The following is a 23,059-nucleotide window of genomic DNA, read 5'->3' on the forward strand; positions in this document are numbered from 1 at the left end:
CCCGTGCCGACGTGTGACCCGTTTGCCACTCGCCTGTGTATACTCCGTCCGCCCTAAACAACGCCGGGAAGCTCTACCCAGAGCTGTTGGTCCATGCTTAGACGTACTGCGAGAGCCACCGGATGCCGTCACCGTAACCTGTTCCTCCCGTTAGCCGCTGCTTCCTGCTCGCCGTGGCACACATGGAAAGCTACGCACCTTGTCTCAGAACAACCGAGCACATGAAGACCTCGATCGGCCGGATCCCCTCCAGAGGGACCTTGCCCTTGCCAGTTGTCTGGTACATGCCGAGCTGGTGACGCAGCTCCTCCTCAGAGATGGCGTCGGGGTGGTCAATCTTGTTGCCGAGGATGACAAAGGGGACCTTGGCCAACTCCTCCATGGACAGGAGGGCATCGAGCTCGGCCTTGGCCTCGGGGAATCGCTCGTGGTCCTTGGCGTCGACGAGGAAGACGATGCCGTTGACTTCGGGGAAGTAGTCCTTCCAGAGACGACGGGCCTGCTGGTGACCACCCAGGTCGAAGGTGGTAAAGCGCACGTTGCCGATGGCAAGCTCCTCGGAAGCTGTCAAGGTGGTCAGCTATTGGACACGTGCGCAGGGCTCGCCGCCGTTGGGCGTCTAGGGGAAAGGGATATACTCACTGGGGTGAAGAGTGGGCTGGAGAATGGCGACACGGTCGTTCTGTTGCATCTGTCAGCTGCAGTCCCTCGCAATCGCATCGTTGTCCCAGAAGGCCCCGTATCGGCGCATCCGACGTTCGGCGGGTTGCAAGTATCGACGGGGTAGCATCTAGGTTGTCCGGAGGCGGCGTACCTTCAGCATGTGCAGCAGCGTCGTCTTGCCGGCATTGTCGAGACCGAGGAAGAGGAGCTTGGCGTGCTTGTTGAGCAGACCAAGGCTCGAGAGAACGTTGTAGACTATTGAGAGAAGGCCAGTCAGTTCATCGAGGTCCAACCAGGGATGGGTTGCTTGGCCACAAGCTGCAGCGGCCGGCGGAGGCAGGCGCGCAAATGATTGCTGCAGCTCGTGGTGATGGAGGCCGAAGGGAGGACGGAAGAGGTCGGGCACATACACCAATCAATAATCCACATCTTGATAGCTTAGGACCGAGATTATTGTCTATATCGTGATGGTGGTTCGTGGATGGGCGGTGGACTTGAAGTAGGTAGGTTGAGGTCGGGGAGTTTCGTGGACCGGACTTTTGCACTCAAGATACGAGGCGTGCAATAAGGTGAGGAAGGTCCTGACTGCTGGGCCTGGACTAGACTGGGCTAGGCTGGGCTACCAGAGGTTGCAAGTGGTACGTGCTTGTGTGCTATGGTGCTGGTTTGGCTGGGCGCAGGGTGGTGCAGCGCTGTGCTGTGCTGTGCTGTTGCGAAATGCTGAGGTGAGGTGGTGGTGCCTTAATATTGGGGCTGCCACGTATCGGAGATGCTCCACAACCTGCACCGCGTGCGAGTGGAAGAGACCGAAAGAGAGAGAGAGAGAGGGAGAATGTGCGCCTTTGGGTGCTGATGCGTCAGAGCGAAACTCACTTTGGTCCCCTTCCTGGGCCGGACTCACCAGAAAAAGCTCCGAAAGCAGTGTCAGGTGAATCAAGCTGCGTTGTGATGTTCAGCACCGTCCCATGTTGCCTTGGATACCTGATTTTATGGTGCGGGTTGAAAAGAACACATTGTATTTGGTATCCCATCGCCATCGCATCCTCCCAGCACGTGGGCGCACCTGGTCAAAATGCCACTTCGTCGTCCCCGCCATCCGGGACTGCATTGAACTCAATACAAGCCATTATATCCTGTGGTTTTTTACTCCCTCGCTCGGCCGACCCCAGGTTGACCCAAAGATTAGTCTAGGCTTGCGAAGAGGCCAAATCATCTCTGGCAAAGCCACGAATGACATCACTGCAAATGGTCACGCTGCGAATGAAACGGTTTTTTTTGGAGGTCTGCGATATCTCGCAGGAATGCAGTTGATCAGGCTTCCTAATGCTATGTGTTCGCTCAACAACCATGCAAGCCTTCGTACACGCTATTCCAGGGGTATTCGTGCTCCAGTCCAGGCGCCGCTGGACTCCCAAAAACGATGAAGTAAGAAATGAAGCGAAAGAAGATGTACGGAGTCCTCGACCGTCGAGGTACGCTCCAGTGTAAAAAGGATATGTACAATCCCAAAGGGCGTTGAAATAGTCTCATATGTCATGAATCCCACCATGCCATGCACCTTTCAATGCCGAACGCCTTGCGAGACAACTCTGGTCTCGTCGTAAATGCAAAACAGAAACTCCTCCCCAATGTGTGAATGTAAATGATCCTCTTAGACGGAGAGGACGTAGTTGCCCTGGTCGATCTTGCCGGCCATGAGCAGGCCCAACTCTCTCATGCGCTCGCAGCCGAGGCCGCGCTGCGGCTTGCGCTCGGGAACTTGTCCCTTGCGAGCGCGGTTGCAGTACTTTTGATAAAACTTTTCCTTGCGACGCTGTCGCTTCCGCTCGAGGCCCTTGACAATGTCGATGGCGCCACGGATGTGCACGTCGTTGGCCGGAGCCTTGACACGGCGGCCCTTGGCCATGTGGGGGAACATGGAAGGAGGGCGGGGGAGGGATTTGGTAACGGTGAGACCGGGGCGAGACGCCAGGGTCTTGAAGGCGATGGCGCCGTGGCCGTTGCGGGGGGATGCGGGAGGAGATCTCAGCATCTGAGGTGCGGGAGATCTCAGGCGGCGGGGCGAGGGGCCATCAAAGAGGCGACGAGGCGAGCGGCCACGAGCCTTGGGAGCAGGCGACGCACGACGCTTCAAGGGAGGAGGCGAGTGGAAGCGCTTGGGGGAGGTGTGCTCCGTCTTCTTGCGACGTCGGCTTCTGTCGTTGGCGTGATGCAGGTCGTCCATCTTGCCGTGGAAGAACATCTCGTCGTCGCTGCTGTGGTGGACAGGGTTGTAGATCTCCTCTTCGCCCTCATCCTCCGGGTCGGAAGCCGGGAAGCTGGGGTCAATATCCTGAGGAATGAGCTGGAGCTTCTCGCGTCTGCGGGCCGCCAAGCAGGACATGTAGGCGTCCTCCATAGGGCGGTCCTCGTCGAGAGTGCCACAGACGAAGTCGGTGCTGTCGGGAAGCTCAGGGGTACCAGGACGAATCTTGATACGCTGAGCCCGGCCACGGCGGGCGCGGAGACTGCTGCGGGAGGCAATTGAGGAATCCGAGAGCTGCTCGGGCAGGGACGGCCGTCTGGCAATGGGAGTGCTGTCGATGTTCTGCATGGTAGAGCGGCCCGGCGTCCACAAGCGGAGGTCCTCGTCTTCCTCCTCCTCCTCGTCGGAGTCAGCGAAACCGGTCTCCTCGTCAGTCTTGTAGCCGTCAGAGTTGTCGTCCTCGTCAGAAGCATCATCCTCGTCTTCGTCGTCATCATGGTCCTCATCATCAACGTCATCGGCGTCGTCCAAGTTGTCAAGGTCCTCGTCATCGTCGTCGTCGTCCTCGAGAGCGGTTGCCATCTCCTCCTCCTCCTGCTCGGCCTCTTCCTCGACCTCAGTCGCCAACTTGCGAATGGCGTTCTCCTTCCGCAGGGTGTCGTCAATGGTGATGCGGCGACCCTGAGAAGAGAAGGCCTGACGGATCCAGTCGTCCTCGCGGGGGATGTCACTGGCGAACTCATGAAAGTGAGAAGACTCGTTGTTCAAGTCGTTGACGTTGGCGGTAATGTACTTCTTGGTGGTAGGAGACTTCACATCCGTCTCAACATGGGGAGGAGCAAGCGAGGGTCTGGGAGACCGCGAGCGAGCCTTGCGGACCGTCGCCGGAGAGGCCTGCTTGTCGAAGGCAGTCTGCTGAAGTCGCGCAGCGGCCATCTCCATCCGCTGGGGCGGTGTGTTCTGCGTCGAGGCGGGACGCTGGGGGATGGGGCAGGCGAACTTGATGCAAGGCTTTCGCTGGGTCTCCTGGGCAGAGGGAGCCTTCACCATGGGCTGGGCCTGGATGGGCTCAGCGACCTTGGGCTTCGCGGCGCAGGCAAACTGGATGCAGCGCTTCTTGGGCGCCTCCTTGGCAGGCTCGTCGTTGAGGTTCAGGTAACGCATCTCGGGAAGGGGAGGGCTAGGGGTGTTGGCGCGGGAGGGGCTGGTCAAGCCGGTGTCGCTCGTGAGGTCGGCGGTAGAGGCCAAGCTGATGTTGCTGGCCATGGAGCGGCGACGAGCGAAGAAGGACATGCCCGGGCGAGCCTCGGGGTCCTCATCTTCGGAAGGGCTGTGGAGGGCCTTGGTCAGGAGGGAGGCGTTGTGGTCGAGAGTAGTGCGGCGGATGGGGTTCCGCTTGAACATGCTGCTGATGGGAGAGACGGGGAGTTGGGCGTCCGGAGGCTCGTCGACATCAGCGGACTCGTCTTCAACCATCAAGGGCATGTTGGCGCAATGTGTCGACCAGGCCAGGACGTTTGACGTCGCGGCGTCGTTTGTTGTGCGGTGGGTCATGGTGGGGGATGTGATGTTGGTCAGGAGTAGATAGAGAGAGGTGGCGAAAGGTTGGTAATTCGAGGCCCAAGTCGCTCAACGATGCTTCTAGCAGGCGCAACCGGTCGAAGCTCGACTTCGTAAGAACGCAGTAGTGGTAGGAGTAGGAGTCCAGGTGATGACTGGAAGGCAGCCAGCGGTAAGCGGCCCTTGTTGTTGTTGTTGTTGTTGTTGTTGTAGTAGTCGTTGTTGGTTGTTGTTTTGTTGTGGTGTTTGTAGAGAGGGTGTCCTCAGGCGGACGTGCAGCTGGAGATCGTCTCGAAAGACAATTGCTGCAGATCAAATCGTGTCCCTAGGGACCGTGAGGCTATAAGGACAGAACTGACATCGTCGAGGGAGCAGTATCTAAAAGTAGTGCGTGGTGGTAGGGTGGAAGAGGGGAGATTATAGGACGAGTGGGCGTAGCCTCAATGTGAGGCGCGGTAGTGAGATGATTCAGGGTCCTGGGTGTACAAGAATAACTGAATCGGCGCGCGCAGATCCCGGGTGGAAAAGGGCGAGCGTGGGTGAAAGTATGTGGTGGCCGTGGGCGTTCAAGACACAGGCAGTAGGATGGGAGAGAGTTGGGTGAGCGGATGACGTCGAGCCTAGCGTGGCGCAGGGTAATGGCGAAAACCAGACGGACAGGATGTGGGAGAGAGGAAAGATGGAAGGAACAACGGGCGAGGAAGAGCGCTGGGATATGATGCTCGGACAGCGAGGGAACTTTAACAGGTTCCGGGTTATTCTTGGCGGGTTCGAGGATGGGAGGTGGGATGAATTTTCAGGATTTTCGGAGGCTGATGAGGGCTTGAGCGCTCTCTCTTTTTTGCTTCCTGGGGCCGGTAGGGAGCAGATGGGTAATGTACTCGACCATGTGCCGGGGGAGACCTGACAAGTGGCTCGACGAGACAACCTGGGAAGAAAGGCAACCAGAAAGGTGGGAGAGAGGGAGTGATTGAGTGCGAGGGGAGTGGCGACGGGTAGCGGCCGCGACTAGTGGAGGTCAGTTGGCCAGTTTTTCCAAGGGCGAGTTTCCCTTTACCGCCTCGCTGGAGCTGGTCGCGGGAGGTGTGCGGTGTCGGATGGGTGGGCGTGTAGTAAGGTAAGGTAAGGCAAGGTAGAGTAGTGGTGTAGGCAGGCCGAAGTACTCCGTGCCAGGGGGGGTACGATTTGTCTGTGGTGCCGGGTGTGCGTGGGGAGGCAGCTATGCGTTGTGAGTGGTGTGTGTGTGTGTGTGCGTGGTGGTGGGTGCTCCGTTTTTGTTGGAGGGCCCCAAAGAATGCGGTGCAGCTCCAGTCAGCCAGCAGCGGCAGCAAAATGACAGGAGCAGGCGCGGGAAAATAAAAGGTCGGAGACGGGCGTCTGACTGAGAGGGGCGGACGTAGCCAAGAGGCGACTGATTGATTGATTGGCCGGGTGATTGATGATGGAGAGAAATAGAGGGAGAGAGAGGTCCCCAGAGAGGGAGGAGACAGCGAGCGGGCCTTGTTCGTCGTTTGTGGTAGAAATGCTCTTCGATGCGTTCTCGCGTCGTCTTCGTTGGTCAGGCGGCCGTGGTTGGACGGACGGGAGGATTGGGTGGGGTCGGCCTACCAAAGGAAACAAACCGGGCCAGAATAAGGTGCGATTGGTGTGTCTAGCCTAAGGTGGTTTTTCGGGGTCTTTGTGTGCGTGGATGGTGTGTGTGTTTGCGTGTGCGTGTGCGTGCAGCGGTTGTTTCTGCAAGACAACAGCGCAGGACAAGGAAGGCGTGGGGTGTACAGTATCTGTCTGTCTGTCCGAGGCAGTGGCAGGGCAAATGCTAAAAGGGACAGCAAGATTGCGAGCCAAGGCCAAAAAGGCAGAGTCGAGCTCCGATCTTGAGCCAAAAGGGCGAGCTGTGGGCAAAGAAAGGGGAGCAATGGGAAGTGCCTTGTGCTTGGCAACTTGGCAAGATCAAAGTAAGGGATTTGAAGATCTTGGCGGACAAGGCGCTGCAGGCTGCGGGCTGCGGACTGCTGCGGATGCGCACAGCGAGCGAGGTCTTGTCTTGTTGTTGCTCAGACAAGAAGGCCAAGCAAAGCTAACCAGCAGAGGGCGACTCGACGCAAATGCAAATGCAAATGCATGTGCTTCAGTTCAATTTCAAGTGGCAGACTAGAGCAGACCAGACCAGAGCAGGGCAGGGCAGGGCAGGTCCGAATTGCGCGCGTAGGGTTTTTTTGCGATGTGTGGTTGGATTTTTTATTCCCTCATCACTCGTTCTCGCGGCGCTATGCTCTCGTGCCGATTATCTTTATTTGTTTTGTTTTTCCACGCAGTGTCTCTCTTGTTCACGGGGACCAGCCAGACACGGCTTGGTGGTTGTGGTCTGGGCCCCCCCAATGCATTTCTTCTGGTCTGTCCCAACTCATTATTTTCTGGCGAAATTTTCTCGCGCCTCCTACACTACGTACTATGTACCTCTTTTTTCATCCTCCACCTTCACCACCCTTGTCTCTCTCAATCTCTCTCTGTCTCTTTTTCTGGCGTGGGGAATCCGCCCTGCTTCGAGAATATTTTTCCCCTTCTCCCGTTTGTCTCCGGGGGTGGCACGGATTGGGGAGGAAACTCAGTGTCAAAGTTGTCATTGGGTGGGACCCCCAAAAAATGGCCGCTAGACTGGGGACAGGCCTGTCGTTCGGGGCTTGCAGGGGCCCTCCCTCGTGCAAGTGCAGGAAGGGAACGTCCCCTTCCCGAAGGAACCCACTGAGAAGGAGTTGCGGAAGGCTTCTCACATCAAATCAAAGAACGGAAGGTGAAGGGAAGGGGAAGGGGAAAAGAAAAAAAAACAAGGGGCTAGCACCATCAACAGGCCAAACCAAACCAACCAAACCAGGTCGAGGGTTTGAGCAGGCCAGCGCGGGAAATGGGAGATCCATCGGTCGTAGCGCGGCGCCACACAGTGTGCAGGCAGCAGTAAAGTGGCCAGCATTGGCAGAAAACGCCCAGAGACGCACGGCCAAGAGCTACTATGTACCTCCCACGAAGGCCTTTGGAGGCGTCCACCGGCGTCGCGGGAAGTCTGCGGCACTTTCTCGCCTTTCATCGGGTACCGCGCCAAGGAACTCAAGCTTCGAGCCGAAAACGGAGCTAGCCGGGTGGGCCAACCTCGGACGAAGACCTGCCACTGTGTGCTGCCTCGCCCTCATTGGCTCCCAATTCTGCGATGAATAACCGTTAAACACCCCGGCCCGGATGAGGACGGATACGTACCGAGACGTGCCCCCGGTCTCCAGTAACCACACACAGTACGTACAGCTCCATCGCAGAGCAACCCTCGCCGAGGGCCCTGCCCCTGTCCATCGAATTCAATCGACAATCGCGAACGGATATGGCATGGCACGGCTGGCCCTCGCACGCTGACACACTCCACCACTGGTGGGTTGACCAATGCTGGCCTTGCCAGTGGTTGAATCTGCGTAAAGGGACCACATGCATCTCACGTCCACGTCCCCGCGCCCCCCTGCTCGTCACCGGATCCACTCGTCGCCCTGTCTTCGCTTGCGGTGAATGTCTGATGAGATTCTGACGGTGAAGCGCAGCAGCTGCCAACATTGGATTCCGACCAGAAACCCCCCGAAACCACGGGTACCGACTCCAATGGCCATGCTACTGCCAGCTACCGTGTACTGCACCCTCGGCTGCCCAGCACGCTAAGCTAGGGGGGCCAGCGACGAAATGGACGGATCCCGCGCGCCATCTCGCATCTTTCATATCACTAAGGTAAGTCTTACCTACCCTCCCTTGCCTTAGCTCATCTCACCAGAGAGTGACATGCGTCCGCCCTACTAACTTCGTATGACGAGCAGGTCACCGCTGATTCATCTCGGAACCATTCTTAGTGTACCTTGCCTTACCTTATTCCCTCGGAATCTGCCCAGCTCTCCAGAGAAAAAACCTCAACGACAGACCACCGAATCACCGCTCACCACCACCTCGCGCTCAGTCGCGGTCATCATCCGTATCCTCCCCCACACCCCCTTCCGCCGCCGCCGCCAAATTTCCCGACTCGGCTCGAATCGACTCGACTCGACTGGCCTCTGCTGCACCTGCAGCTGCACCTGTCCTCGTGAGGCCGCCGTCGATTTCTCTTGGCCCATTTTCCGCCTGTCTCGTCTCATCATTCTTGTCCGAAAACCCCACGCTCCAACTGGACAACTCAAATCAAAAGCTCTGACCTTGCACATTGGCACATTCCCTCCGCTTACCGACGGGCGCGCACCCCCCAGCTTTCCCATTAATCATTCATTCATGCCCTGACCTACCCTGCCCTGTGTGTCCAGTCAAGTGATCCTGAGCCGAAAACACGACCCAATGTCAATCTATCTCCCACTTTGTTTCTCTCTCTCCATCCCCCCCCCCCCCCCCCCCCCCCCCCCCGCTCTGCTTCTATTCGTAGAAACCCGCTGTGTCAATAGTAGAGATGGCCGGTTCTTACCGAGGAATAATAGGTTACCGGCAACATGGACATATTGCTTCCAAAACGCCTGGCCTTGACTCGACATCTTCCCCATATGCCCGCAGGAGCCGCCCGTTGGGGCTTGCGTCGAGGCAATCGATCAAGATGAGACATTTTCCCCAGCGCTCAGTCCGTCGCCGACGACAAGCCATCCTCGTCTTGCACCTCTGGCACTCAGGCACAGCCGTTCTGCCGCCCATCAGCCCCCCTCTCTCGGTTGCCCTCAGTTTCCTTTAGAGCACCTTTTGAGGGATATCCTCCCCAAAATAACATCCAGAAGAACACATTTGGACCTCAGCTTCTTCGATGCTCCATGTTCTTTCAGGCAACTCACTGCAAACTTCAGACGGAACCCGCTGTCGATGCTAGGGGCTCGTCGGTGCACCGCCGTCGACTCCATGTAGCTCAGGCAGCTTGGGCAGCTCAGCCCTTTGTGTCTCTATGCAAGCCAAATTAAAGCAAAGCTGCCAATGGCATTTACCGGCCCAGTCCGCATGGAATTGATCAAAAGAAAGGCGACCGTTGCTGTCGTTGCGTAGCAGCTAGAGTAGCGCCGAGCCATCAGCATCGAGATGGGGGAGAGGCTAGCCGTCGCTTCGTCTTGCCCAAAACTTCAAACAAAACACGCCATCGACATTGCTCAGGAGTTAGCGCTGTTGACCTTTCCCGGTTTCTTCGTCTGGGAACACGCCCAAAGTTCACACTGTCAAGCGTGGGCCATGGAGCTTGCTGGTGGTGCTAGTGGTGGACATGCAAGGTGCTTCTAGCTGCGTCGTCCGACTGTCGGCCGGATGATCCTCCCACCACCTTTCCACATGCAAAGTCCTTGTCGACTTGTAGCCATGTTGTGCTCCAAGAGGGGTCATCTTCTGGAGAAGGACTCCTGAATCCTGCAAGCCCGACGCCCATCACCAGAGAACAAGCTTCAGCCCGACAGCCCTCATCCCGGGCCATTCCCTTCCCTAACTCGCCCGGGGCACCGTGGTGCCAAGCCTCGGGTCACTGGAAACGCCTCCCATCCGCAGAGCAAGGAAAACAGCAAGCTGTGACATCGATTATATCATAAGCCGAGCGGTCGTCTTGGGCTTCCTGCAATGCCGCTTCTTCATGTACGCCTGTACACGGTAGCCGGCGAGCCGCTGCTATGTAGCGGACTTGCTCCTCGTCCTCGTGGCCCCCAGTTCCCGTCAAGCTCAAGCTCAAGCTCAGACTCGCACTCAGCCCTGGGGAATTGGCATGTAGCATGACGCCACCCGGCAGCTGCGACGGTCTGTTTCTCTGCTGCGACTTCTTGGCAGTCGGTGAAGAGCACACAAGGGGGATGCAGCAAGAAAGCGAAGATGAGATCACAAAACTTGCGGATGCGGATGCGCGGGCATCGCGACAGCCGCCCGTCCGTCCGCCCTAGGCCGATTCCGGCCGCTAGCTTGTGTTTGGGGTTTCGAGAGCAAGGAGGATTCCCTCCCCAAGAGTCCTCGAGCAGATCTGGCTCGGACACCGCCAAGAGATTCAACGGTCTCCAATGGACTGTTTTGTTGTGGCACAGCTTCTTCGCACAAAGCCTCAGCCCTTCGAAACACATAACAAAGAAATCCTGCAAATGGTGAGACTCGGGTCTTGAGACCCGCACGAAAACGAAGTGCAACTTGAGATGCCCAGGCTGCCCAGAGGCCCAGATATTGACCAGTCCGGAGCAAAAGGTTTCATTGCGAGGAGCCCCCCCCCCCGAGTTGGCCTACTGGGTCTTGATCTCTTTTGGACCGAGCAAACTTACCTACTGTGTAATGCCGGGCCGGCCGCGATGATCTCCCCCCACCGTCCATTCGACGACTCCTCCTGTCGGTGCAGTAGCAGGAGGAGGAATGGAGCAACAATGTGAGAGAAATGGATTGCTTGTCCGGCACATGCTTCCGTTGCTGGCCCCCTCTTCCATCCTTCGGTCTCTCGGTCTCTCCATCCAATCTCCTCACCCGTCCTCCACTGTTCGCTTGTTGACGCTGCTTTCCGGGGGGCATGTGCGTCCTCCGGTCGACGGCACGATGTGGGCGCGCACGCGAGCGATTCAGCGGGCGTTTGACGCCAGCACCCAACACTGACAACATTCGGGTGTGTGTGTGTATGTCGTTCCAAGGCATTTACGGCACCGTACTGCTCATTTCCCTCCGAGCTGGGTACGGCCCTGCCCCAAGATTATGACCCAAAAGGTTCACGATGTCATGCCAATGCCCAGATCTCCTGGGACCCAACTTTTGAGTTGAGCCGTCGCTAGCATTTCCGGCCGGTTTGTGTTTGCTTGTTGACGACACCACACGTCTTTGGCGTGATGGAGCGTTTACGACATACTTCACTCATCATTGGTCTCCGCCCCCCGTCGTTGGCGACAACGACTCATGGACTCATGGCACTCTCTCAGTCTCCGCGGCGTGAGATGTCTTGCCTGCATGTCTCCTCATTTTTGCATGTGTGAGTTGTCCTCCTCCTCATCTTCCTGCACCTCCCCCCGTCCCCGAAACCAAGGGACAGCGCCGTTTGCCATTTAGGCGGCTGGGAAGAGGACGGAGAGGCAGGCAAGCAAGCCAACACAGCAGACCCCGCGCGGCGCATCTCTCTGATCGACGGCCCCCTGCCAGCCTCCGATTCCATTTGGAAACGGGCGGAGCTGTACTTTCTGGTGATGAAGGCCCTCGATATTACCCCGCATTCCGAAAGGGGGCATGGGATTGCAACGCCGCCAACCTGCTTCCGCTGCTGTCGGTGCTCCTGCTGTGTTCACGCGCCTGCAGCACCTCACCCTCCTTCGGTCTCACTCTCGAATCTTCACGCGGCAGCGGCGCGTAGCGCTGGAAACCCGCCGCGGCGCGGTGACTGGTCAGCTGGAAGAAACCTACGCAAGCCGTCGTCGCAACGCTGCAGACGACACAAACGCATAAGGGAAGAGGAGCAAAGGATCGACAGGTTCAACCAAGATCTTTCGAGGGTTTCCCCTCGAGCGAGCGAGCGAGCGGCCTGCTCGCACATCCAAATTTCCTCGGGCATCTGCCACCTCCGTCTCGTTGGTGCTGCTCATGCACTCGTGTCGTCAAGCTCACTATCCCGCAAACTAAACAAGCTGCAAAGTCGCAACCAGTGTGTGTAGTAGTCCTTGCCGTGCCTCGGGTAACCGCACCTACTAGTGTAGTGCCGTTGCTTTCTCTCTCCAAATCCTCGTCGCTGTCGTCAAACGGCCTTTCCAGGCTTCTGGACGGTCTACCGCCAGCCCAAAGACGCGACACCCACCGCCCCGGCGCTGCTAGAAAAACTGTCACTGACACATGGAAAGAAGAAAAAAATTGCGACGGGTCCTCTGGCGGTGGGCGGTCAGGGAGTGGTTACAGGAGAGAGAGAGAGAGCTTAGAATGCCACCCTAACGCTCTGCTCGCGCTATCTCTCGGTAGGCGCGGCGCTACCGAGTTGGGGAGCTGGAGCTTGCTTGTTTGAAGTTGTGATTCTCTGACAATGAACTCCGACACGTTGGAAGCAAAGGCTACTCTAGTCCCCCCCTCCCTCATCCCCCTCCAATCCTGCCACTTCCCGAGCGGTGAAGCGGCACAATGGACGGACCTAAGGGGGAAGGGAGGCTGTCTCGGGAGGCTGCATTGGGACACTCCCGACTCTCGCTTTGGCGCGCACACTGGAGGACGGAGGGGGGCTGACTCTGGCCGCTGCTGCTGCTGCTGCTGCACCAATAAACCACCCTCATTCAAACCCAGCCAGCCTAGTCGAAAGCCAGTCAGCTCCCTCGCCCGACTGGCCCCCTCGGTCACCCCTCCGTTGCCCCAGATGGTCGCCGTTGTGTGGATGGGGGAGGGGTGGTTTGCTTTTCCTTGGTTTTATGCTGGTCAGAGGCTACGTGAGGGAGGATAGTTTGAAGGAGCAATTGACCTCGTAGTTACGGGCGCTTGTCACATGGCCCATGCCGTCACGATCCGAAGTTTTTCTTCCTTTCTTCCTCGTTTGGCTTTCTCCCCAATTCAGGGTCTGGATTTTTACCTTCACACAGGGGCGGAGGAGGCTCGGAAGGTTTTCACAAAGGATGTCGGTAGTTCGTGTTTGCGCGGACGGGCTGCCCACCGAGTCTGTGTAGGTTTTTTTGGCATCACGAACTTCTACGGCGAGTGACGTAGTCCGCCTCCCTTTGCATCTGCTTTTTCCACGATGGAAACAAGAGCGACTGCATCACCGCCGCAAGGCGGCTCGTTCCTTGCCAAGGAGTCTCAGGACAGTAGAGATCTCGGCCGGCAAAGCTTGTCGCATACAAGGCACGCGAGACGTGGGTGTTCTGTTCCATTCAAGCCCGTGGTGGCCCTGCTCCCTCCCTTCCCCCATTGCCCCGTGCGGTGCCTCGTCTTCGTCCAATGTCACCATCGTCGGCCTCGTTTCCTTCTAGAACGTCCAGGGAAGGCACCTGTCTCTCCCAATGGCACACTGGCCGGGAGGCTGTGGCAACGGCAACTGGCGGTGAGCAAGATAAGCTGCGAGCCTCATCCCTTCCCTTACTTTGCCTTTTTTTTGCTTCCCAACCCACCATCGGTCGTCGGGTGCCCGTGGGGACGTTTGCTCGCGAGTCACGGACTGCGAGCGTGACCTCGCCTCCTGGCGTTTCAAGAACCGCGGATCTTCTTCTCCCGCGGGAAAACTATCTCTATTATTGAGAAAGGGGGCGATGAGAACGGCGGCTGTGCCGCTTGCCGCCGTTATGCTCGCCTTCTCCCGGCCTGCCCAAGTCGGTCCAGTCAATTTGCTGAACAGATGATCGTTGTTCCATTTTCGGATCATGAGGGGCGCTGGAAAGGGGACTGCTGGGGACTGGAAAGCGTTGTCGATCCCCGTTGGCTTGGTGTTTCGTTTCGAAAAAGGATGGCCAAGGGGGGGATGGGACAGCAACGCCCTACCAAGCTGTTTTTTTGCCCCAAGTCGGAGGTATTATTCCCCGTAGCGTATTTTTACCTTAAAGGATTTACGGACGGGTATACCTTTGCCTACGTTGATACATGTACGGTGTACATACATTTTCCATCTTTTTCCAGGATGGGATTTCGCGAGGTGGCGGTCCGTCAAGGCGAAGGGCGGATTCTGACTTTGGGCCAAAATACCAGACGACAAACGCGGCGGTGAAACGTGGTTGGCTTGGTTGGAAGGGGGCAGCAATGTGGAAGTGATTGACGGACGGTTACAGATGCAGATGATCTCCGGTCACGGGGTCGCCACGAGTGGTCGAGCAAGTGCGTGCCGGGCTATCATTAACTGGGCGGTGGAACAGGCGCGCATCTCCGGATCGGCGAGAGACGGGTGGGAACGAAGCTAAGACTGCAGCCGCTGCCTATCACGGCTATCACAACGTGGAGAGTGCCGGGTCCTGAACGCTTGACGGAAGACGGGTGCTGAAACTGGGAGGGGGCGGAAGGTTGTATATCAATTCCCCTTTTCGGGTGCTCTGGCATGAGGATGTGGTGGAACGTCAGATCTATGATCTTGTGCGGTCTTTTCTTCGTTGTTATTCTATAAGTCATATGGTCTTGCTGACTCACTCGAGGTGATAGTTGGGCATGTGAATCAAAAGCGAGCTGAGTAGAGCGGTCGTAAGAGTGTGTGATATGTGATATGTGCCATAGTTGGCGTTGAGTTGTAATGACTGCTGGGTCCTGTGTTGATACTGGCCCGGCTGGAGACGGTCAGTAACTTGGCACGTGTCAGCCGCGGATGGGGCTTGTTCCTGTGCATTCGTTGCCTTTGGCTTCTTTCGCTCTAGTGCCCGAGAATTGCTGTCGATGAGCGAGTTTGTCTGCCGAATAGTCCTACTCTTGATGTGATTGAGCCTCCCAGGTGGATATTATCTGTTGCTTGTTGACGACATGTGTACCAATTCGCTGGAAACTCGAGGAGACGTTAGCCTCTGGCTATGAAGCCTGCGGATTGGAGTGTGTTGCTGTTTATGATAGTTGCGTATGTGTATCTCAGTACGTCTTGCATGGTTCACAGACATGTTGATAGTCAATAGACTTCATCACATGAGATTCTCTCAATAGCTTCTCGCTGCATTATTTGACTATAAGAGCTTAATCGCCCTCAGTATCTGAGCTCTCATTGTCCATCTGCCATTCAGAATCAAACAGCTCTTACCTCTATTCTCCTGCGGATGCTTCTTGCTCGTATCATTGACGGTCACTTGTGTTGATATAAGCCCGTAGATAGACAGACCATACGCTCAGTTGGTCTACAACTCAGCTGAACATTTCACTTGTGGTTCTGATTCCATCGATAACAGGACTTTGGTATGTCTCTGTTCATGTTGACAAGTGTCAAGCCATACATGGAGAAATTACAACAGTTATTCGATCTGTTTTGCCTCACGCTGCCAGCGGATCTTGCTTGAAAAGATTCAACTGATATGGAGTGGAAGTTGATTTGATGATGAAATCCAGCTCAGTACACATACCAATGACCCGTATTCATTGAACTGTCTCGGAACAATCAAGTTCACTTGATCCTCGTCGGCATTGCAATGACTCTGTACTCAGGGGCTTGTTCGCGATGAATCAAGAGCTCGTCCACTTTGTAAACGTTTCCAATGCCCTTCATAGGCCCCTTGTACCTCTTTGAACCCCCGAGCTAATCACTTTTCAACAGGCTGGCGACAGTCCCTTCGCCTCGACAAGACAGCGGCAGACTTTGAGACCACAATAACAGCCTGAGACAAGGTTCTTGCTGATGATTGCTACGAAGACGGATGACTTGCTTGAACTGATTTCACGTCAGATGAGATCTACTTCAACCTCCGACTTGTCCTCGAACCAAGATTCGTTCCTCAAAACGAACCAACCGACACGCTTCCACTTGGCCTCATTCTGTATAACCATCAAACCCTCGGTCTCGATCAGCGGAAGGCACCAGACCTCTTCAAGCTTTTCTCCCTCATCAGCTACATCGAAAGCCCCAACAGCGACCACAATGTCACCTGAACTTGCCGCATCCGAGTTTTCCTTGGTTGAGGCAAGCAAGACTGCATGATTCAACATCTTCTTGTAAGGGAGCCATCGCTTCCTCGACTTGTCAGCCTCGAACCACTCTACCACGTCAGTCTTGATCAAAATAACCTTTGCCAAGCGTCCCAGAATCTTCAGTTCACAATACGGCATATGCAGTGCTGTAACGCCGCAGTCGTCTGTTGCCGTCCACCTCTTTCCCAGCCGGGGCTTTATCTTGACATATTTGCTATCCTGGAACAACTTTGATTTTCTCGGGTTGTAGATGCGACGCAGGGGGCCTTCTACAGACGCCCAGGACCAGGATGGCGCGCGGATTACCGGCGCTGGTGCGAAGGGAGTTGGTTTCGGACGTGTCAATGGCTCTTTGAAAAACGCGTGTACCTGATGACGCGGTTTCCACAACAAGCCCCTGACCAAGTCTTCTTCCCATATCCCAGCGAGATAGCAAGATCTCAGCACGTCTTGAGCAAGTTTCGCGATGGAGGCAATGGCTGCAAAGACATCGTGAGGGTTCGATAAAGCCCGCATTGTGTACATGTCGACGAACTCGTACCACATCATAAGGGTAGTCTCTCTATCGGCTGCCGAATGCGCAACGCCGGTAGAGAAGCCCGGGGTAAGGAAGGTGGGTTTGAGGTCTTGGAAATCGACTTGACCATCCTCCCAATTCTTTTCGGTGCGGCATTGGTAAATGATCTGCTCCTGGCCGAATATGATGGCCCGAGTCGAGAGCTTTTCTTCCTGGAAACACCATCCGCGCGTGGATACCGGCCCGATGACGGTAGACCTTGGAAGACAGACATTGACCGTGTCTTCTGTGTCTGGCGAGAGCCGTAGAGCGCACGGTGGGACCTTTTGACCAAGTCTGTTTGTGAGGAAGCCGTCACGGGCGTCCGTCGAACGACCGGCGATTATAGTCAAAGCTGCGTTGCCGTAAACTTGTGCCATGCGTTGCGATTCGAAAGCCCAGTCATCAGCATCGCCTTGTGTGATGCAAAGTGCATCGATCCACACGTAGTCGATGCCCAGAGAGCGCGCAAAGTGGATTGACTCTTGATGAGTCTTGGTCAGCTTCTCTTCTATGACGCCACCGAGAAGCTCATCTTTGGTCTTATGGGTCAAAGTGAAGGTGTCTCTCCCAGGACCCCAACAGTAGGACAGAGCCATATATGGCTCTTGTAGGCCATTCGTAACTATTAGCCGCGGCTTCTGGCTAGCTTTACCAACCGCAATGATGCGAGTTGGCATCTCCAACGACCTCGGCTTGCAGAGCTTGTGAGAGGCTTTGCACTTTCTCAAGCGCCAACCGGCCAAGTGTATATAAAGGTCAGGATCGTGGTCTGCATTCGAGAACCGTTCAATGAATTTGGACGCTGCCGGCGTTGTGAGGCCTCTGCTGATGGTTAGATGTTGTCCAATGTATTCAGATTGTGAGCATATTCAGTCGCCCAAGAATAGAGCAACGAGTACTAGATATGAAACTTACGCAAACAGAGACAGACGCGAGGCAAATGGCATACCAGGCTTATTGGTCTCTCCCTGACCACCGTCCGGATGCAGCCTTCCACATGAGATCCAAATACTACATCCTGGAATTTCTTTAGAGACACCACGGCTGGCTTGCCTCACTTCGCCATGAAGCCAGACGCTCGGGAAGAATGATTCCTTTTCGTAGCCTTCTGGTACCCGATCATTGAGCAGAGCGTCGGTGATGCTGTGGTGGCTGTCTTCCATGACACGGGTGTAGCAAAGGGTGCAGAAGGGGCATCTTGTAGCAGCGCTTTGCTGGAGCGCCTTTAGGTTGGGGTGGAAACGAACGTCTGTCGCGTCCAGTTGCTCAATATTGAGTTTTGCGCAGAATTCGCAAAGCGACATGATCGCGACATGTGCTATCTGAATATTTCACCCGGGGCTACGGCGGTACGAATATCACAGGGACGATATCAGTAAGCATGAAGTTGTAAGACGAGAAGATGCATCTCCAGGTAGCCATGAACGGCTGACACCGCATTAGACAGTGGGCCTGACGAGGGATGTACTGCGGCGATTCTATTGGCTCTTGAACATTGGGAAGTCCTAGAATATGCAGGTAATACGCCGGGTTCTGCTAGTGCCTTGAAGGAGCTTTCGGCTGACGGCGGAATTGCAGAGGCGCATGCAACTAAGTACGAGAAGCTAAAGAGTGAGCATCATATGATGTGGAGGAATCGCTACCAAAGTCCTTTACAGTCGCTGAAGTATCCCAAGTTACCAAAGATAACTACACGTTTAGAAGGACAGCAGCCACAACGTCTTTCCTAATGGGAAGCCGTTCAACAATCCTCTGCATCTTTGCGAACCTACCTGGTCAGATGAGCAGTAAAGACAGAGATCAATCTCGAGCCAGCAGCGGGATGAAATCAAACAAAACGCAAAGAATACACACAACACCAGGTATTCGCTGGTCGTCACCGACCCAACTAGTATTCCGGCCCTCACTAGTCTCTTCTAGATGGAGCGGAAGCAGTCTTTTCATGATGGCCTCACCAACCTGAAATCGTGGGCATTGCTCCTCAAAACGGACGGAGCAGAACATGGTGAGCCCGACACAGAGACATCTCAGAAAGTAAGCCTGACTGTTTATGTGGTATTTTAGCGTTTTGTCAATGAGGGATGTCGCTCTAACAAGGTTAAGTCTGAGTCGACAGTTGGCCGCTCTTGGTGCCTGAGCGCTTTAGGTGACTTTACAGTTCGGGACTGAGCCACTGAACAATGACCAGTGCAGAGTACTGCCGCAGGCCCTGACCAACCGATAGGTTGACGATGCTTATCAATCCTGTTTACGGTACATTCCCACTTTCTTTTCTAACTTGCAGCCCGGCGTATTCCGTAGCTGCTCTGCAAAGCCAGTCCTTTTTCTCCAGAAAAGCTGGCTTTGGGACCAAACGCGCCCGGCGAGCACTGGATGATGCGTAGTTTGCAAGCACAATGTGCTGCGCCTCTATCTATGCCCCGTGCAGTTGCTCGAAGCGGTCAGCGGCATGTCAGTAATCCTATATAGTCACCCGCAACAAGAGTTTTGTCCCAAATCCGCATTGAGTGTGGGGACTGATCTGTGGCCGCTTTAACTTGGGCTGACGGGGAGTAGAGGTGAGAAGAGGGTAAGCCTATGTTAGTCACCTTGAGCCTTGCCCTTAGCATTGGTTTAATTTGTAGGTGAAGTTGCTGCGAGTAAAGTTGGGAGTAAGCATAGCTATGCTGCTGACCAAAGCGGCGGAATTGTACAATCATTTGCGAATAACACGCATACGTTCAATATACTGCTTTTACCCCTACTTTTGACAAAATTAACCTATACTCTAAACCAATCCAACAGTTATTCAACGCTTACTGTTCAGGGTATCCTGGCTAGAACAGTTATATGACCTAGAAGACACCAAAGATCCTCGCTCTATTCATGTATCACATGGATTTCCAGCCATTTTAGTATCTGACTTGTGAAGCAAGAACAGAAAAATAGAGAAATAGGCAGATGTTAGCGAGATTGAAGCAATCGAAAAAGGGGGTGTCGGTGTTGGTGCGGGGAAGTAGTGACGTGGCTTAGTGTGCCATCCTTTTTGTCACCCGTGTGGAATGCATACTTCAGTTCTTGACAAATATGGTGTGTTGCAGCACCCGAAGGGATAGTTCTTCCGTTCCGTGCTCCTTTGGTTCGGCCTACTTATAGAGCTGCTCATCCTCCTCGGGGTGGCAGCAGCGCGTGATTTAGTTGCCGACTCCCGGCTGGTTCAGGTGGTAAATTGAGTATATTTATTCCAAAACTGACATTAATGATCGAGCATGCTGAGTTGCTGGAGCTAACCGTGCAGAATGTTACCTTCTCAGCAGTTGCCTATTATCATAGCCGGAGCAGGCATCGTCGGCCTTACGCTCGCACAGAGTCTTAAGAAAGAAGGCATACCGTTCCAGATCTATGAGCGTGACCAGTGTCTCGACGCAAGGTCTGCTGGCTGGGGTCTATCTTTGTACTGGGCTCTGCCCGCCCTGGAGGAATGTCTGCCTCCTTTTCTGTTCGAGGAACTGGACTCCATCCAAGTCGATCGTCAACAAGGTCTCAAAGGTACAGCAAGTTTACTCAACAGTTATTGTTTCGAATGGGGGGAAGCGAGCTTATGCTGATCCGGTGCAACGATGGTGTCAGATACTGGACGATATTTCTTTCTAGATCTCAAGACAGCAAAGCCTCGATACGTTATCCCGCCCAGTTTCAGGCGTCGAGTGAGCCGTCTGAAACTACGAAGACTGCTTACCAAAGGAATCGATGTGCACTGGGCCAAATCCATCTCAGGCTTTCAACGCACTGAGAACGGCATTGCCGTATCTTTTGTCGATGGTACCAAGGTCGAAGGCTCGGTACTCGTCGGAGCGGATGGCAGCGGAAGCAAAATTAGGCGGCTTCTGATGGGAGAAGAACTGGGTCGCCTGAATCTGCTACCAGCACACTACTTGTCCGTCACAGTGCGACTGAATCATGAAGAAATTGATCCGCTACGGAGTATCGACCCTTTGATGTTCCAGGGCAGTCATTCTGACACAGGAATCTATTTATTCTACTCAACTCTCTCTACGCCAGACGTAAATGGAAGCTCTGAAACAGATAGTCCTTACTACGAGGCTCAGTTAGACATTAGCTGGGTCATTAAGGGGCCGGAGGACGCTGTACCAAAGACAAATGCCGGCCGGCTTGCCAAAATGAGATCTGCAGCATCAGCCGGCACTGGCTTCGAAAGGACCTTAAGAGAGGCTATAGAAAATATCCCTGAGGATACTTTCGTCTCAAACATCACCTTGGCGGATTGGCCTACAGTTTCGTGGCCAGGCTTTGACGGCAGAGTCACACTGATTGGTGATGCAGCCCATGCCATGACGATGTGTATGAGTCTCAAATGGTTCTTAGTTTGTACAACAAGCTGACTTAAATCAATGAGTAGACCGAGGCCAAGCAGTTAATCATGGAATTAGGGATGCAGCAAACCTCAAGGAACAACTAAAGTTATGGCACCAAGGCAAGAAGCTTCGTGGAGAAGCACTAGCCGATTATGAAGCGGAAATGACGAAAAGGGGGCATGAAGCTGTAATGCTGGGTCGACAGGCTTGCTTGGATTCGTACGATCTTTGCAGTTTGAGTGCGGAAAGTCCTTTGATTAGTAAAAGGTAGTAGAGGGGTCAAGGTTCCCTATATCTGACAGATCTAAACCATTGAGTATTCAGCAGTTTGTACCTTTGAATCATGAGGACGTGGGGCCCAGACCCTTTCCGCGAATCACCAAATGAACATAACAGAATGTTAAAATAAATATAACTACTATGACTATACATAAACAGCTTGCGTAAGGCTAACAATTTGACTAAAGGAAGGCAGATTTCTGTAGAGCACAATTATGAAAGCCATAGTTTGTCCCTAACTTCCTCCATGAGATTGCTAAACTCTCTCAAATCAAACGGTCTCGTACGCTGTAGGATACAGCGTAACAAAAAGAGTGTAGTTATCATTTAGAGAAACGAATAAATGCGATGCTTCCGGTTGAGTGTCCCATGACAATCGTATCTTCCAGGATGGCTACGCAAGTAGCGTGATACTCATCCGGAAGCCAAAAAGCATTCTCTCCGTCCTTTCTAACCCAATCTTTCGACACAAAAATTGTGGATACATAATCTTTCAAGGACAAAGAAGAACCGGGAAAAGCCGTACTGGCAGCCAGTACCCCTCTGTCAGTCTCAATGTACCGGCGGCAAGCAGAAAAGTTCACGGCACAAACCGCAACCTTGAGTCTGAATATCCGTAGTATCAATGTGCTTTTCAGGTCCCAGATCCTAACAGTCAGATCATCTGAGCAAGAAACTACAAGCGCGTCGTCTGAAGAGAACGCTGCGGAGTTGACGGGAAGTGTATGGCCTTCAAGCACACCGTGGGAAGTTCCAGCTGCATTCCAAAGCCTGACAGTCGTATCCGCTGACGAAGACACCAGAAGATTGCCGTCCGACGAGAACGCGACGGAATTTACTGTTTCCGTGTGGCCTTCGAGCGTTTGGGACACCGTCCCAGTAGAAATGTCCCATAGTTTGACAGTCGCATCCGCTGAGCACGAAGCTACAATGTGAATGTTCCCCGGAGAAAATTGGACATCATTCACTGTGTCTGCATGGCCAGAGAGCCTGATGGTCATGCTTCCTGTTTCTACGTTCCAAACAATAGCTGTTTTGTCTGTAGAGCATGAAGCAAGGAGCCTGCCATCAGGGGAGAATCGGACCAGGCGGACACTGTCAGAATGCCTCTGGAATGAGTGCTGTTCTGCTCCCGTGTCTGTGCTCCAGAGCTTTATTGTTTTATCTGCTGAGCATGAAGCGATCAGGTGCGAGTTTGATGAGAATGCAAGGTAGCTGATACTGTCCGTATGGCCTTCCAGTTGTAGGCGTTGCTCCCCGTCTTTAGTCCATAATTTGATCGTAGTATCGCTTGAGCCAGAAGCGACTAACTGACCATCCGGAGAACGGACCAAATGGCTTATTGCACTCGAATGCCCTTTTAAGCCTTCTTGCGTAGCTGCGTTGGCTTCTAACCTAAGGGATTTTAGTTTCTCCCGCAGGAAGGGCAGGTCATCTTCAACGAATTCATCGAACTCCCCAAGTGACTCTCCGGTTCTGGCATCCCAAAGTCGCACCTCGTCATTGAAAGAACCTGATGCTAGAAGTCGGCTATCGGGAGAGAACGCAACAGCATTGATGCCGCTTGTGTGGCCTCTGAGCGTACCCAGTAAAGATCCGGTGGTTGCGTTCCAGAGCATAACTGTCATATCTTCGGAACCCGAGGCGATAAGAAGAGCATTGGGGGAGAATGTAACAGCCATGACTCTTCCACGATGACCTTTTAGCGTCGTATGTTCTGTCTCTGCGTTCATATCCCACAGCTTGAGAGTTGTATCATCGGCTCCAGAAACGATCCGCTGCCCGTCGGGGGAGAATCGGGCGCAGTTAACAGCACCTGCATGGCCATCCAGCAACATAGACATCTCTCTGTTTTGAACATTCCAG

General features: G+C 54.4%; 4 protein-coding genes across 4 annotated transcripts; all 4 read right to left on the bottom strand.

The window, feature by feature from the left end:
• Positions 1-190: 190 nt before the first annotated feature.
• Positions 191-1,092, bottom strand: ColSpa_08057 (small glutamine-rich tetratricopeptide repeat-containing protein 2; the record flags this gene model as incomplete). Its single annotated transcript, XM_049274269.1, has 4 exons — positions 191-564; positions 643-682; positions 815-918; positions 957-1,092. The coding sequence occupies 4 exons, from the start codon at positions 1,090-1,092 to the stop codon at positions 191-193; spliced, it is 654 nt and encodes a 217-aa protein (XP_049130226.1).
• A 1,222-nt stretch (positions 1,093-2,314) lies between these two features.
• ColSpa_08058 (uncharacterized protein) lies at positions 2,315-4,462 on the bottom strand (the record flags this gene model as incomplete). The annotated part of the gene is made up of 2 exons (XM_049274270.1): positions 2,315-3,173; positions 3,648-4,462. 2 exons carry the CDS (start codon positions 4,460-4,462, stop codon positions 2,315-2,317), a joined length of 1,674 nt encoding a protein of 557 aa, XP_049130227.1.
• An 11,292-nt stretch (positions 4,463-15,754) lies between these two features.
• Positions 15,755-17,863, bottom strand: ColSpa_08059 (uncharacterized protein; the record flags this gene model as incomplete). The annotated part of the gene is made up of 2 exons (XM_049274271.1): positions 15,755-17,381; positions 17,475-17,863. The coding sequence occupies 2 exons, from the start codon at positions 17,861-17,863 to the stop codon at positions 15,755-15,757; spliced, it is 2,016 nt and encodes a 671-aa protein (XP_049130228.1).
• A 3,653-nt stretch (positions 17,864-21,516) lies between these two features.
• On the bottom strand, positions 21,517-23,037 carry ColSpa_08060 (vegetative incompatibility protein HET-E-1; the record flags this gene model as incomplete). Its single annotated transcript, XM_049274272.1, has 2 exons — positions 21,517-22,302; positions 22,636-23,037. 2 exons carry the CDS (start codon positions 23,035-23,037, stop codon positions 21,517-21,519), a joined length of 1,188 nt encoding a protein of 395 aa, XP_049130229.1.
• Positions 23,038-23,059: the final 22 nt, after the last annotated feature.

This window comes from Colletotrichum spaethianum (assembly GCF_022836535.1).
Source record: "Colletotrichum spaethianum MAFF 239500 DNA, contig21, whole genome shotgun sequence".
In the NCBI taxonomy this organism is placed as follows: domain Eukaryota; kingdom Fungi; phylum Ascomycota; class Sordariomycetes; order Glomerellales; family Glomerellaceae; genus Colletotrichum; species Colletotrichum spaethianum.